The sequence below is a fragment of the Acomys minous genome (genome assembly GCF_964271855.1).
Source record: "Acomys minous genome assembly, chromosome: 2".
Classification (NCBI taxonomy): domain Eukaryota; kingdom Metazoa; phylum Chordata; class Mammalia; order Rodentia; family Muridae; genus Acomys; species Acomys minous.
Genome location: NC_140484.1, coordinates 83,577,555 through 83,590,905, shown reverse-complemented (window position 1 = coordinate 83,590,905; position 13,351 = coordinate 83,577,555). Strand labels below are relative to the sequence as shown.

Here is a 13,351-nt window from a genome sequence, read left to right as displayed (position 1 = left end):
AAAAATGAGCCTAGTGGGTATTTAATCTGAAGTATGATAGAAAGACTGTACTCATAGCAAAGCCCCACTTCTCTACTTACTTGATTATAAAAACATTCTTACACAAATCTTTATGAAATAATTACCCCTAAGAAGGTCTGTATAATCATGGCTACACACTAGACATCTTAATGAGCTCAAGAGCTAATATAAACACTATGACTTAAGAGCTTGGGTGCAGACTCTGGTATGACCTGTTTTAATGGCTTCAGGGCATCAGGAGACAAGATGGTTCATCTACAAGCCTACGTAATATGACCAGCTAAGTATACACCCACAGTGCCCCATGGCCAGGTTTAGTGGATAGGTCCAAAAGGAAGCTGTTAGCTTCTTATTGGGAATATGAAGGCTTTGTAAATGGCAGATGCTGTTGAGAAACCTGTGTCAGCAATGCCATGGGGATGAGTCTGTGAGTGCTTGATCACTGATTTTCCTGTCTTAACTTTGCTGAATATATAAATTATAAAATAAAAAAAATGATAGAAGCAAGAGAGAAAGAGAAAGAAATATTTGAATCTAATATAATTTTCTTTGATTTGTTACTGTCCCAGACATTAAACACTTACAAGCAAACCCCTTACATAACAACCAAAGTTTTAGAATGTTCTGAACACTCAAGAAACTCCCGTCCTCTTTGGAAAGAGAGTATTGTGTTCTTTAGATTGCTTCCTTCTCTCTGGGGATAGTGGTATTCTTGGTAGCCCTAAGAAAATTGGTATTCTGGCCAGGTCCTGGGAAAGCTAGGTTCCCCTCTAGCTGTACAGTGGCTTTGGGCCTATTTGTGATAGTCTCTGGGGCTGGTCCACCTGAGGACAGCTTATTTTTCTTCATTGTTGTCTAGTTTATTTGCTCTAAAAACATATACTTTTAAAGTTAACATTACTGGATGTTTTTGCATTAACACTTATATGATATGTGTGGTAAGAACAAATCAGCTAAGGATGATTCTCTATTCTACATGTGAACAGAAATAAGGCATCTGTCAATCCTTAGAAGTCAGTTTAGACCACATAATCAAATTGCAATAGGGTGTTATATGGCCTCCTCTATGACATATAAAGGAATGGCATGTAGTAATAAGTCATGAGGTCCCTGCAGCCAATATGTTTTATTAGCTACTGCAGAGACAACATATCTCAGCCAGTCTCCCAAGCTGTTCCAATGTATGAGAATGAGCATTCAAGCCACGTGGTTTGGGATTCTCCTTGTTCTCTTCCTTCACTTCTTTCATGTCAGAGGACACAGTTTTCAAGAACTTATCTGTGGACAAACATGAAATTAGTTAATTTTTAAGGTATTCATAGCATTTTGTTTCCTGTGGAGACCAAAGCATAGTCTCTTCCCCAATGCAACTCATTTCCTGATTTCTATTGTGAGGTTTACACATCTTTAAAGTATATATGTCAAAATAATTCAGCGATCCTTTCTAAGACCCAGTGTGTATTTCAGCAGCTCTGTTACCTGTATTATTGATATTTAAAATTCTAAAGTTGATAAAGCAGTATGTATTCTATCTTTTGAAGACCTCATATTCCTCTTCTGTTTTATGGGCATCTCTTTTAAAATGAGTTTTATCATCCCACAATGATTGACACATAGGATTGTAAGGTATACCTGCTTAATTTTTTTATGTTATATTATTTTAAAAAATTTTTGAGTTTACCGGATAGACATGTCAGAGAATTATGAGTTTTAATCTGCTATAATATCTTTAAATATAGTCATCCCTTCTGATGTATGTGTAATACAGGTTCAGCCTTTTTAGAACTCAAGGCAGAAGGCCATTGGAATTCTGAGTAGGTAGCAATTAAATGATGGTCATACTTTAATTTTCCAATCTGCAAAATGAGACTTATCAATTCTGACAAGTCTCATTTCTTTGGTATCTTAAACATTACTTCCAGCAGGTAATGGTGGTTTATTATACAGAGAACAAGTAGGAGAACCTTTTCATAATTTTTGTTGCTATCTTCCAATGCACACCCTGTACAGCTGACTCAGACACGTGTTTATTTGAAAGCAGGGTACAGAGAGCTAGGCACTCTTTTAAATACTGGCAGACAGCCAGTGTCATCCTATACTGCCCTTTTAAGGAGTGCTCCACACTCAACACTTACACACTTGCAGCCGTCTTTCTGAATCAAATGGACTGGTTCTGGTGAAGAGTCAATCTACCCTGATGTTCTCCTCCCCAAGTTACAGGAAGACATGGACAGCTTGCTCCTTCCTGCTTATCATTCCATGGACAAAACAGAGAATTGGCCACCCCTCCCCCATTATATGTACCAGACATATGAAGCAAGGGTAAGCAAACTGCACTAATTACACTGCATATAAGATTGCCCCTGATTTTGGAAAGGAATTTTCAGGGTTAAAAGTCATCTTATATGTTTGAAAATATGGTATTTGTGCATCACTTCAACAAGCTCCTTGTGGGCAGCAGTCAATTTCTCCATGTTCAATGAGTTGCATGGAAGTTGTACTCAGCAATGATGCCCCATTCTTTCAGTTTCTGGAGAGCCAACCTTTCTTTGTCTTTAAATCAGCCTGTATTTTTTGAGGGACCTTGTTGACCAAACACTGAAATGAATGCCCCTCAGTCCCACCATAAATGTAGTAACCTGGCTAAAGGGAAAGGGCAGGAGAGATTCTTTAAACTTTATTGTTAGGAGTTCTTATAGGATCATCATCACGGATTGAAGGATATTTACACATAAACACAAATGCCTTCATAATTTCTGGCAACCTCTACCAACACTCTGTCTCTCTCTACCCAGATTTGATTCCTATGGCTACTTCCTCTAACTTACAATCTACCTATAAAATAGATTCTATTTCCTTCTCCCAGGGTGACACAGTTGTTCCCACTAAATAATGCAGCTTTAACATAATTCAGCTCTTCACAATCTGTGGGATACAGTCCCTCCTTGGACTAAAGGCTCTTCTAGAAGGTTCACCTAAGAATATCAGAAAAAAAGATACTTGTATTACAATTCATAATAGTAGCAATTTGCAGTTGTGTAGTAGAAAAAAAATAATATTATGACCAAGAGGTCACCAGAACATAAGGAATTGCATTAATGATACACTGCATTAGGAAGTTTAAGAACAACTAACCTAACCTCTCTGGATCAATAGATTGTAGCTTGGTTTTCACTTACTTAAGAGCTGATATCCACTTATAAGTGATTCTTGTCATAATTGTCTTTATTCATTTGGTTTATCCCAGAATGATGCTTCTATCCATTTGCCTTAAAATTTCATGATATAACTTTAAAAGAGCAGAACAATGCTCCAATGTGTAAGTGTACCACATTTCTTTATCCATATTGCTGTTGAGGGTTATCTAGCTTATTTCCAGTTTCTGCCTAATATGAATAAAGTTACAATGATCATGGTTGAGCAAGTGTTCTTCTGGTAGGTGGTTATAATTGTATGGCCAGATATTGTGGTAAATTAATACTCAACTTTCTGAGAAACTGCCATATTTATTTCCCTACAGGCTTTACAAGTTTGGACTCTCAACAAAATTGGAGAATTATTCTTACTCTCCCTCCTTTCCACCATGAGGTGTCAATTGTGTTATTGAAATAAGCCATTCTGACAAGTGTAGGATGGAATCTCAAAGTAGTGTTCTCGTATTTAAATTAACTTTAAAAAATTATTTTCTTTACATACCAATTGCAACCCCCTCCCTCATTTCCTCCTGATACCAGCCTCCTGCCCTCCTCTCCCTTAACTATTGTGAAGGGTGATGCTTCCCTAATTTCATTCTCAGCCAATTTGTCTCTTTTTATACAGGAGGGCTATTGATTTTTTGAGTTAATTTTTTCCAGCCACATTGCTGAAGGTTTTATCAGTGTAGTAGTGTCTTCGTAGAATATTTTGGGGTCACTTATGTGTACTATCATATTATCCATGAGTAGTGATACTGTGACTCCTTACTTTCCAATTTTACATCCCTTACCCCCCTTTATTGTCTTCTTTTTTAATTTTTTGAGACAGGGTCTCTCTGTGTAGCCTTGGCTGTCCTGGATTCACTTTGTAGACAAGGCTCGCCTCAAACTCACAGAGAACTCCCTGCCCATGCCTCCCGAGTGCTGGGATGAAAGGTGTGTGCCACCATGCCTGGCTTCCTTTGTTGTCTTATTGCTCTAGCTAGGATTTCAAGTACTAAACTGAAGAGATACAGAGAGAGTGGACAGCCTTGTTTTGTCCCTGATTTCAATAGTATTACTTTAAGTTTGTCTCCATTTAATTTGATGTTGGCTATAAGCTTGCTGTAAATTGTCTTTGTTATGTGTCTTGTATCCTTGATCTCTTGAAGACTTTTTATATGAATGATTGTTGGATTTTGTCAACTGACATTTTGGCATCTAAGGAAATGTTATGTGTTTTTTTTTTCTTTCAGTATTTTATATGGAGGGTAACACTGATGGATTTCTGTATATTGATCTACACCTGCATGCCTGGCATGAAGTTTACTTGACTAGGGTGAATGATATTTTCGATGTGTTCTTATATTCAGTTTGCGAGTATTTTATTGAGTATTTTTGCATCAGTGTTCATAAGTAAACTGGTCTGAAAGTGTCTTTCATTGGTTGATGTGTAGTTTAGATATCTAGGGGACTGTGGCATCATAGAATCAGTTTTCTGATATTTCTTATGTTTCTATTTTGTGGAATACAGATAAAAGTATTGGTATTATCCCTCCTTTGAAGGTCTGGTAGAAATCTTTACTGAATCCATCTTGCCATGGGCTTTTTTGTTTGGGAGATTTTGATTACTGCATCTCTTTCCTTGGGGGATATAGTACTATTTAACTTGTTTAGATGGTCTGGATTCAACTTTGGTAAGTGGAATCTATAATGAAGATTGTCCATTTCATTGATAATTTCAAGTTTTGAGGCACATAGACCTTTGAAATAAGACCTACTTCTTTGGATTTCCTCTATTTCTAGTGTTATGCCCCCTTTTTCTTCAGATTTTGTTGATTTGGATAGTGTCTTTATGCTTTTTCCTTATTTTGGCTAAGGGTTTGTCTATCATGTTGATTTCCTCAAGGAACTGGTTCTTAGCTTCATTGATTTTTTGGAAATGTTCTCTTTGTTTCTAACTTTCTTCTTTCACCCCAAGTTTGAATATTTCCAGCCTTTTACTCCTTTTGGTTGTATCTGATTCATTATATTCCATGTCCTCTAGGTGTGCTGATAAGTTGGTCTTCTGAGATGCCTCCAATATCTTTATGAAGGCACTGATTGCTATAAACTTTCTCTTAGCACAAATTTCATTGTGAGTCATAATTTTGGGTATGTTGTGCCTTCATTTTTGTTGAACTTTAGGAAGTCTTTACTTTCTTTCTTTCTTCCTTACGTGACCCAGTTGTTTTCAGTAGAGATTTGTTCCATTTCAATGTATATGTAGGCTTTTGTTATTTCTATTGTGGTTAAGGTCCAGCTTTAGCCCATGGTGGTCTATAAACTACAGGGATTATTTCAACCTTCTTTGTGCTTAAATATATCATCAGTTTTGGAGAAAGTTCCATGAGGTGCCCTGAAGAAGGTATATTCTTTTATGTTTGAATGAAAGGTTTGTAGACATCTGATAGGTATATTTGATTCATGACATCTGTTAGTGTATTATTTCTCTGTTTAATTTCTCTTTTATTCACCTGTTTTTTTCAAGATTGGAGTTTTAGAGTCCCCAACTATTAATGTGTGGGGTCAATGTGTTGTTAGTCTTATCAAAAAAATTTCCAAACATATTTGCCCTTATATTTGGGGCAAAGAATTGAGATGCCCTCATGGTGGATTTTTCTGTTTGATGAGTATGAAGTGTCATTCATCTCTTTTGAGTAAATTTGGGCAAAATCTGTTTTATTACCTGTTAAAATGGCTACTAAAGGTTTTTTCTTATGTTTCTTTGGTTGGAACCTTTTTAATAGCCCTCTACTCTCGGAAATGTTTATATTGTGCTGAGGTTTCTTTCTTGCTTTTGCAAGATGGTCCTCTTCATGTAACCAGTCTCTTTGTCTGTGTTGTTTTATTAGAGAGCTGAGTACATTGATGTTGAGAGGTATTAATAGCCAGTGATTATAAGTTTATTTTTTTTATGTTGGCTGTTGTGGATTATTTGTCTTCTTGACTTATTTAAGTTAATTTATATTTTTATTTATTTTATTAATTTATTCTTGTTATATCTCAATATTTATCCCATACCTTGTATCCTCCCATTCTTCCCTCCCTCCCATTTTCCCCTTATTCCCCCCCCCCATGACTGTTCCTAATGGGGATTACCTCCCCCTTTATATGCTCATAGGGTATCAAGTCTCTTCTTGGTAACCTGCTGTCCTTCCTCTGAGTGCCACCAGGCCTCCCCCTCCAGGGGACATGGTCAAAGGTGAGGCACCAGAGTATATGAGAAAGTAATATCCCACTCTCCACTTTACTGTGGAGAGTGTTCTGTCCATTGTCTAGATCTGGGTAGGGGTTTAAGGTTTACCGCCTGTATTGTCCTTGGCTGGTGCCTTAGTTTGAGCAGGACCCCTGGGCCCAAATCTGCCTATCATAATGTTCTACTTGTAGGCTTCTAGGACCCTCTGGATCCTTCTACTTTGCCATTCTCCTGTGATTCTCTCATCTAGAGTCCCACTAGAATGTCCTCCCCTCTGTCTCAGTTTCCTGGTAAGTGAAGGCTTTCGTGGGATATGCCCCTTGTATCCTGTGTGTAACAACCTTCTTGGATTGGAGTTTTTCTTCTAGTATCTTCTATAATGCTGAGTTTATGCATATATATTGTTCACATTTTGTTCTGTTGTGGAATATCTTGTTTTCCCCATCTATGGTGATTGAAAGTTTCCTAGACCTGTGGTCTCTTAGGGTTTGCAAGATGCTTTCCTAGGATCTTCTGTCTTTTATGTTCTCTGCTGAGAGCTCAGGAGTGGATTCTGATTGGTTTGCCATCATATGTTACTTGGTCTTTTCCGTTTGTAGCTTTTAATATTTTTCTTTTTTCCATACATTTAGTGTTTTCATTATTACATGGTAAGATGAATTTGATTTCTGGTCTAATCTATCTGGCTTTCTGTAGGCTGCTTGTGTGCTTATAGGCATTTCTTTCTTTTGACTGGTGGAAATTTTCTTCCATAATTTTGTGAAAAATTTCTGGTCCTTGGAGCCAGAATTAGTCTCTTTCTTCTGTTCCTATTATTCTTAGTATTTCTCTTTTTATGGTATCCTTTATTTCTTGTATGTTCTTGTCACATATTTTTTGTATTTATATTTTCAGACAGAAGCTTTACTTTTTTTCTTGCATCTTCTATATTTGAGATTCTGTTCTCCATCACTTGTATTGTGTTTGTGTGTTTTTAGTTCCTATTTTCTTCCCTATGTTCTCCGTCTCCAGGGTTACCTCAATTTGTGCTTTCTTTATTAGTTCCATTTCCATCTCCAGATATTGAAATGTTTTATGAATTCTGTCATATATTTGTTTGTATTGTCCTGTATTTCACTGAGTGATCTATTTATTTCTTCTTTTAAAGCCTTAATCTATTTGGCTGTGTCTTCCTGTATCTTTAAGGGATTTATCTGTAAAAGTATTGATCATCTTCATTAGAAAAGCTTTAATGTCATTTTCCTGTGTTTCAGTTGTGTTATGGTATTCAGTGCTGTTTGCAAGTGCATAACTGTGTTCTGGAGATTCCATGTTTCTCTTACTTTCATTAATTTTATTTTAAGCTGGCATCTATTTGTGTTGGCATTGACTGCTAGTAACTGGTGTCTACTGGTGTTTTGGGGGGCACAGAAATGCCCTGGGCAAGGAGCTGGCACTCTCCTCATATTGGAAAGTATAGTCTCTGATTGGTAGGTGGTTCTCATGGAACCACCTGCTGCTCTTTCAAGATGTCTGATCCTCAGGACTGACTTGGCTTCCCTGAATCATGGGGTCCTCTTTTCACCAGCAAAAGTCTTGGAGCCTGCCACCCCACCTCTGTCTTTTTAGTTCTGAGATTAACAAGGTCCAGTTGCCCAGACACTGTCCTTGATGGACACAGCCCAGAACAAGAGACTGAATGTTCCTGCAGGAGCCTTCCTGGGGTTGGTGGATATGTTCTTTGAATGCCGTTTTTTCATGGAATTTTTTTTTCAGATCACCTCTGATGTTTGGTACTCAGGTCCAACTGGGCTCATAGGGAACCTTCACTTGTCAGGTGAATTCCTGAAGTCACAAACCAGCACTGAGTTCCTGAGACACTGTGCTCGTACCTTTTGTTTGTTGGGTGCCACTATCCCGGAGACTCTGTGAACCCAGAGTTCTGGTTGTTTTCCTCTGGGAGACTGGTTGCTCTTTAGAGCAGCACATGAGGCTGCTTCTTTGGATTCCTGTCATGATGAGGCCAAAGGTTGGAGCCAGACACATTGGTATCTGGAAGGTATCCACCTACAGGAAAGTAGGAGTGAGTGGGAGGCTGGAGGCTGAGACTTTTAACAGGGATTAGCTAGGTGACCTGACGTTTTACTCACTGTTTCCTTCAGTGTGGGCTTTCACTTCACCTTGGAGACACAAACACTGGAGTCTTTGGATCCACTGCCAATGCCTTTGGTCATTCTGGAGTCACTGCTGTTGTGCTGTTGTGGTATTGGTTCCTACATCTTGGATTCCCCAACCCCAAAAGTAGCTGTGATTTGCATTTCTTTTTCCTGATGGCTAAGAATTTTGAACATTTCCTTAAGATTTTCTTTAACTGCAGTATTGAATCTTGTATTGACCATTCTCATTTTACATCTGTACACCATTTTTTGATATCTAATTCCCTAACTTCTTTATATAATCTGTAGTGATCTTTCAGATATGGAGTTGGAAAAACTAATATCTCATTCTGTAGGAAGCTGCTTTGTATAAATAACTGTCATTTGAATAAAAAATAATCGCTTTTTTGAGGTTCCATTTAGTAATTGTTCACCTTCTTGCTTTGATATCAGTGTTGTGTTCAGAGAAGATTTGCTTTTACTAATGCATTCAAAGATATTTTCAATGTTATTTTCTTTTAGGATAGTTGATTTTGTAGTTTTTTTAATGATGTCCTCGACTCTTCTGGCTCCATCAATCTTCCTTCCCCTCTTCCACAGGATTCCGCAAGCTCCATATAATTTTCAGCTGTAGGTCTTTGCATCAGTTTCCATCAATTCCTGGCTGGATGACCATTATACTCTTTGATGACAGTTATGCTAACTCCTATCTGCAAGTAGAGCAGAATATCATTAATATTGTTAGAGTTCTTCAAAATTTTGCTCTCTCCTTTGCACCTGTACCTCTTGTGATCAGGACAAACTATGGGTCTAAAGTTTGTTAAGCTACTTTCTTAGTGTCTTCTTTATGAGCCATATCTACTTATGAGAGGATATTAATAATAAAGTATAAGATAACCATGCTACAAAACACAGTTCAAAAGCAGCTAAGTAAATATAGTACCCAATGGGGAACACTTTATTCTCACTGAAAAGGAGAAATGGGTTGATGGAGTGGGAGACCTAGGCTTGGGTAAGGATGAAAATATGAGACAGAACATTGGTAAGGAGAGAGGGTGTAAATACTGGGTAAGACCACTGCATTGGTGGTGGTGGTGGGTCATCTATGGAATGAATTAAAAATTAGGACAATGGAAATTCCTATGAATCTGTGAGGGTGGCCTTAGCTTTAACTCCTAGCAATGGAGGATATGAAGCCGGAATGGATCATCTCCTGTGACCAGACAAGACTTCTAATGGAGGAATCATAACACCAACACTGCTAATGTATCTTCTTTTATATTCAGTCTTTTATATATTTGGAGTTGAGTTTTGTATAAGGTGATGAGCATAGAAATTTGTACATCTTCTCCACACATACATTCAGTTGCACCACTACCAACCATATTATGAAGATGTTCTTTTTCCAGTATGTATTTTGGACTCTTTATCATATGTGTTTCGATTTATATCTGGGATTGAAATGCAATCCCAGTAACCAACTTTTTATATTATGTCAATACCATCCTGTTTTTATTAGTTTCAGTGTTACAACTTGCAATCATGGATGTTGATACCTCCAGCAGTTTTTTTAATTGTTCATGAATGTTTTGGGTATCCTGAGTTTTATTTTTCCATATGAAGTTGAGAATCTTTTTAAGTTCTGTAAAGACATGTGTTGGAATTTTAAAGGGGATTTCATTGAATCTGTTTAACCATTTGGTAGGATGGCTAAATTTACTTTGTTAATCACATCAATACACGAACACAGAAGAATTTTCAAACTTCTCATACCTTTTTCAATTTCTTTTCAAAGACAAATATTTTGGTACAGAAAGCTTAGTTGATATCCAACTTTAATTAATGCTAGCCTTATAATATGGAGGGGATTATTTCAATGTCATTTTATCTGTTGAGTCTTGTTTTGTGCCTAAGTATGTTTTCAGTTTTGGAAAAAATCTTATGAGATGCTATGAAGAAGGTATATTCTTTTGTGTTTCTGTGAAGTGATCCGTTACTATGTTAGGTCCTTTTGTTTAAAACATCTGTTAGCACCAGTATTTCTTTGTTTAGCTTTTGTCTGTGTGACCTGTTCAATGGTGAGAGTGTAGTATTGAGACTTCCCAGTATCAGTGTGTGAGTGTCAATATTTGGTTTAAGCTGTAGTAATGGTCCTTTTACAAATGTGGTGTTCTTGTGTTTGGATCATAGTTGTCAATCCAAATTTCACCTGGTGAGTACTATTTTTGTGAGGGTGTAGTATTTTTTCCATCTCTTTTGAAATTTAATGTGGGTTCATACCTGCAAGTATGAAATACTCTTTCAAAAATACATATTCCATGAATTTTTTGAATAGGTAGGACCACATAAATATTCAGGATCCACAGAGTAAAAGTAATTTATGCATGAATACAAGATCTTACACAATTTTCTGTTAGTGACTATATTTTGAACCCATATGTCACTTAAATTAGGATGAACACATTCATGTTCAAAATTAAAATTCCAAAATATCACTGAATCCGTGATTCCGAAATAGGAAGAAAAAACCTATTTGAAAAATAAGTTTTATCATTATATAATTAGTTAATGAAACATATATCATGTGAACAATTTAAGGCAGAGGCCAAATGCTATACTTAAAGCATATGTTATACAATGGAAAAGCAACAGCAAATGCTCATAATAGGAACAAAGTTATAAGTTGTGGCTATTGAGAAATTAGCTGAAAAAAATTCTCTTGAGAACAAACTCATTACAGTTCCATAATAACTAAGGCAAAATAAAAAGCAAGATATCAAAAGCAAAAATTGATTTTTCCTGACAATAAATTCGTATTTATCTCAATGTATGAAACAGAGAAAACTCACTAATGAGGTGATGTGTTTCAGAAATACTCAATGATCAATGTAATAAAAATATGAGATTATGACCCTACATGTACACACACACACACACACACACACACACACACACACACACACACACACACATATATGTATAATCACAAATGTTTAGGATCAGAGTGTTCAGAAATTTTTTGAATACCATGATATATTTCAGTAGTTATGTCCCTATATGTTGGAAATAATTTCATAGCTATGTGTAACAACATATTATGTGTGATGGGTTTAAGGTTAAGAATGAAGTGCTATTTATCATTTCAAAATCTTTGTGATTTTGAGTTTGAGTATCTTTAAGATTTACATTTGAGCCAAATTTAAAAACCTAATGAATTTTGTGAAAATAAGTAAATATGGATAACAAATCTGAGAACATTCCATAAAAATGAATTAAAAACTGACCATATTTTATAAAACTTAAATCAAATTAAGGATTTTTATAAGGTGATAGAAGAATCAAATTAGGATATTACAATATAATCCTGTAATCTTATGACATAAATTGGATGCAATAGAGTCACAAATTCAGGGCATGTATACAAAGACACAGGAAATGTATGGGTCTTCTTAAACTTTGTTACCATTGACAGAGAGGGCTGTATAGATTTAAAATGTTTCTGAAGCAATAAACAAAGGTAATTCAGGAAGCACTTCAATGAGCTTAGGCTGAGTAACAACCCAGTGGGAAAGGGAACACCAAGGAACTGAATGATTCCAGCCATCTTTATTTCTGAATAACAGATATGGATCAATGTGTGAAATGTCCAGAAAGTCACTATGCAAATTTGGAGAAGAACAATTGCCTCCAGAAATCTGTGAGCTTTTTGGCCTATGAAGACCCCTTAGGCATGGCTCTCGCCACCACTGCACTGTGCTTCTCTGTACTCACAGCTGTGGTTCTTATAATCTTCCTGAAGCACAGAGACACACCCATTGTCAAGGCAAATAATCGGGCTCTCAGCTACACCCTGCTACTGACACTAATCATCTGTTTCCTCAGTTCCTTGCTCTTCATTGGTCAGCCCAGCACAGCCACCTGCATCTTGCAGCAGACAACATTTGGAATTTTGTTCACTGTGGCTCTCTCCACAGTGTTGGCAAAAGCTATTACAGTGGTTATTGCATTCAATGTCACTGTTCCAGCTAAAATGGTCAGATGGTTAATGGTATCAAGGGCTCCTAATTTCATAATTCCAATCTGCACGCTGATCCAACTGGTTCTCTGTGGAATCTGGCTGGTCACCTCTCCACCCTTCATTGACCAAGACACTCGTGCTGAACATGGCCACATCATCATTGTGTGTAACAAGGGTTCAGCAGTTGCCTTCCACTGTGTCCTGGGATACCTCTGCTCCTTGGCACTTGGGAGCTACATCATGGCCTTCTTGTCCAGGAATCTTCCTGACACATTCAATGAAGCCAAGTTCCTGTCCTTCAGCATGCAGGTGTTCTTCTGTGTCTGGATCACATTCCTTCCTGTCTACCATAGCACCACAGGGAAGGTCATGGTGGCAATGGAAGTCTTTTGTATCTTGGCTTCCAGTAGTGCACTCCTTGGCTTGATTTTTGCCCCAAAGTGCTACATTATTTTGTTAAGGCCAGATAAGAACTGCTGTCTTGACATCAGGCACAAAACCCATTCATGAAGGAATTGTCATTTAAAATTTAGGTAAAACATGTTAGTAAATTAAACACAATGGCTGAAATCTGTGGCATACTATTTTACATCACTTATTCAGGTACAATATGGTATGATTCTGTGGGTTCATAATTCTTCATTTAAGTGTGTCAAAGTCTCTTTGTAGTGGGACCGTTATTTTTTTTATGCTTGAAATTCATACCATTCTTTTTTCAGTAAAAGAATATTATTATGAAATCTTTTTTGTCTACGCCACATAAGTA

At 36.9% G+C, this 13,351-nt stretch overlaps 1 protein-coding gene across 1 annotated transcript in view; it reads left to right on the top strand.

The window, feature by feature from the left end:
* LOC311609873 (vomeronasal type-2 receptor 116-like) overlaps positions 1-13,095 on the top strand; it is a gene marked incomplete at both ends in the record, with an annotated part of 32,643 nt that extends 19,548 nt beyond the window's left edge. Inside the window, one exon of the mRNA XM_084803304.1 lies at positions 12,191-13,095. Within this exon, the coding sequence (XP_084659430.1) occupies positions 12,191-13,095 (905 nt within the window). The remainder of the gene's footprint in view (positions 1-12,190) is intronic.
* Between the last annotated feature and the right edge of the window lie 256 nt (positions 13,096-13,351).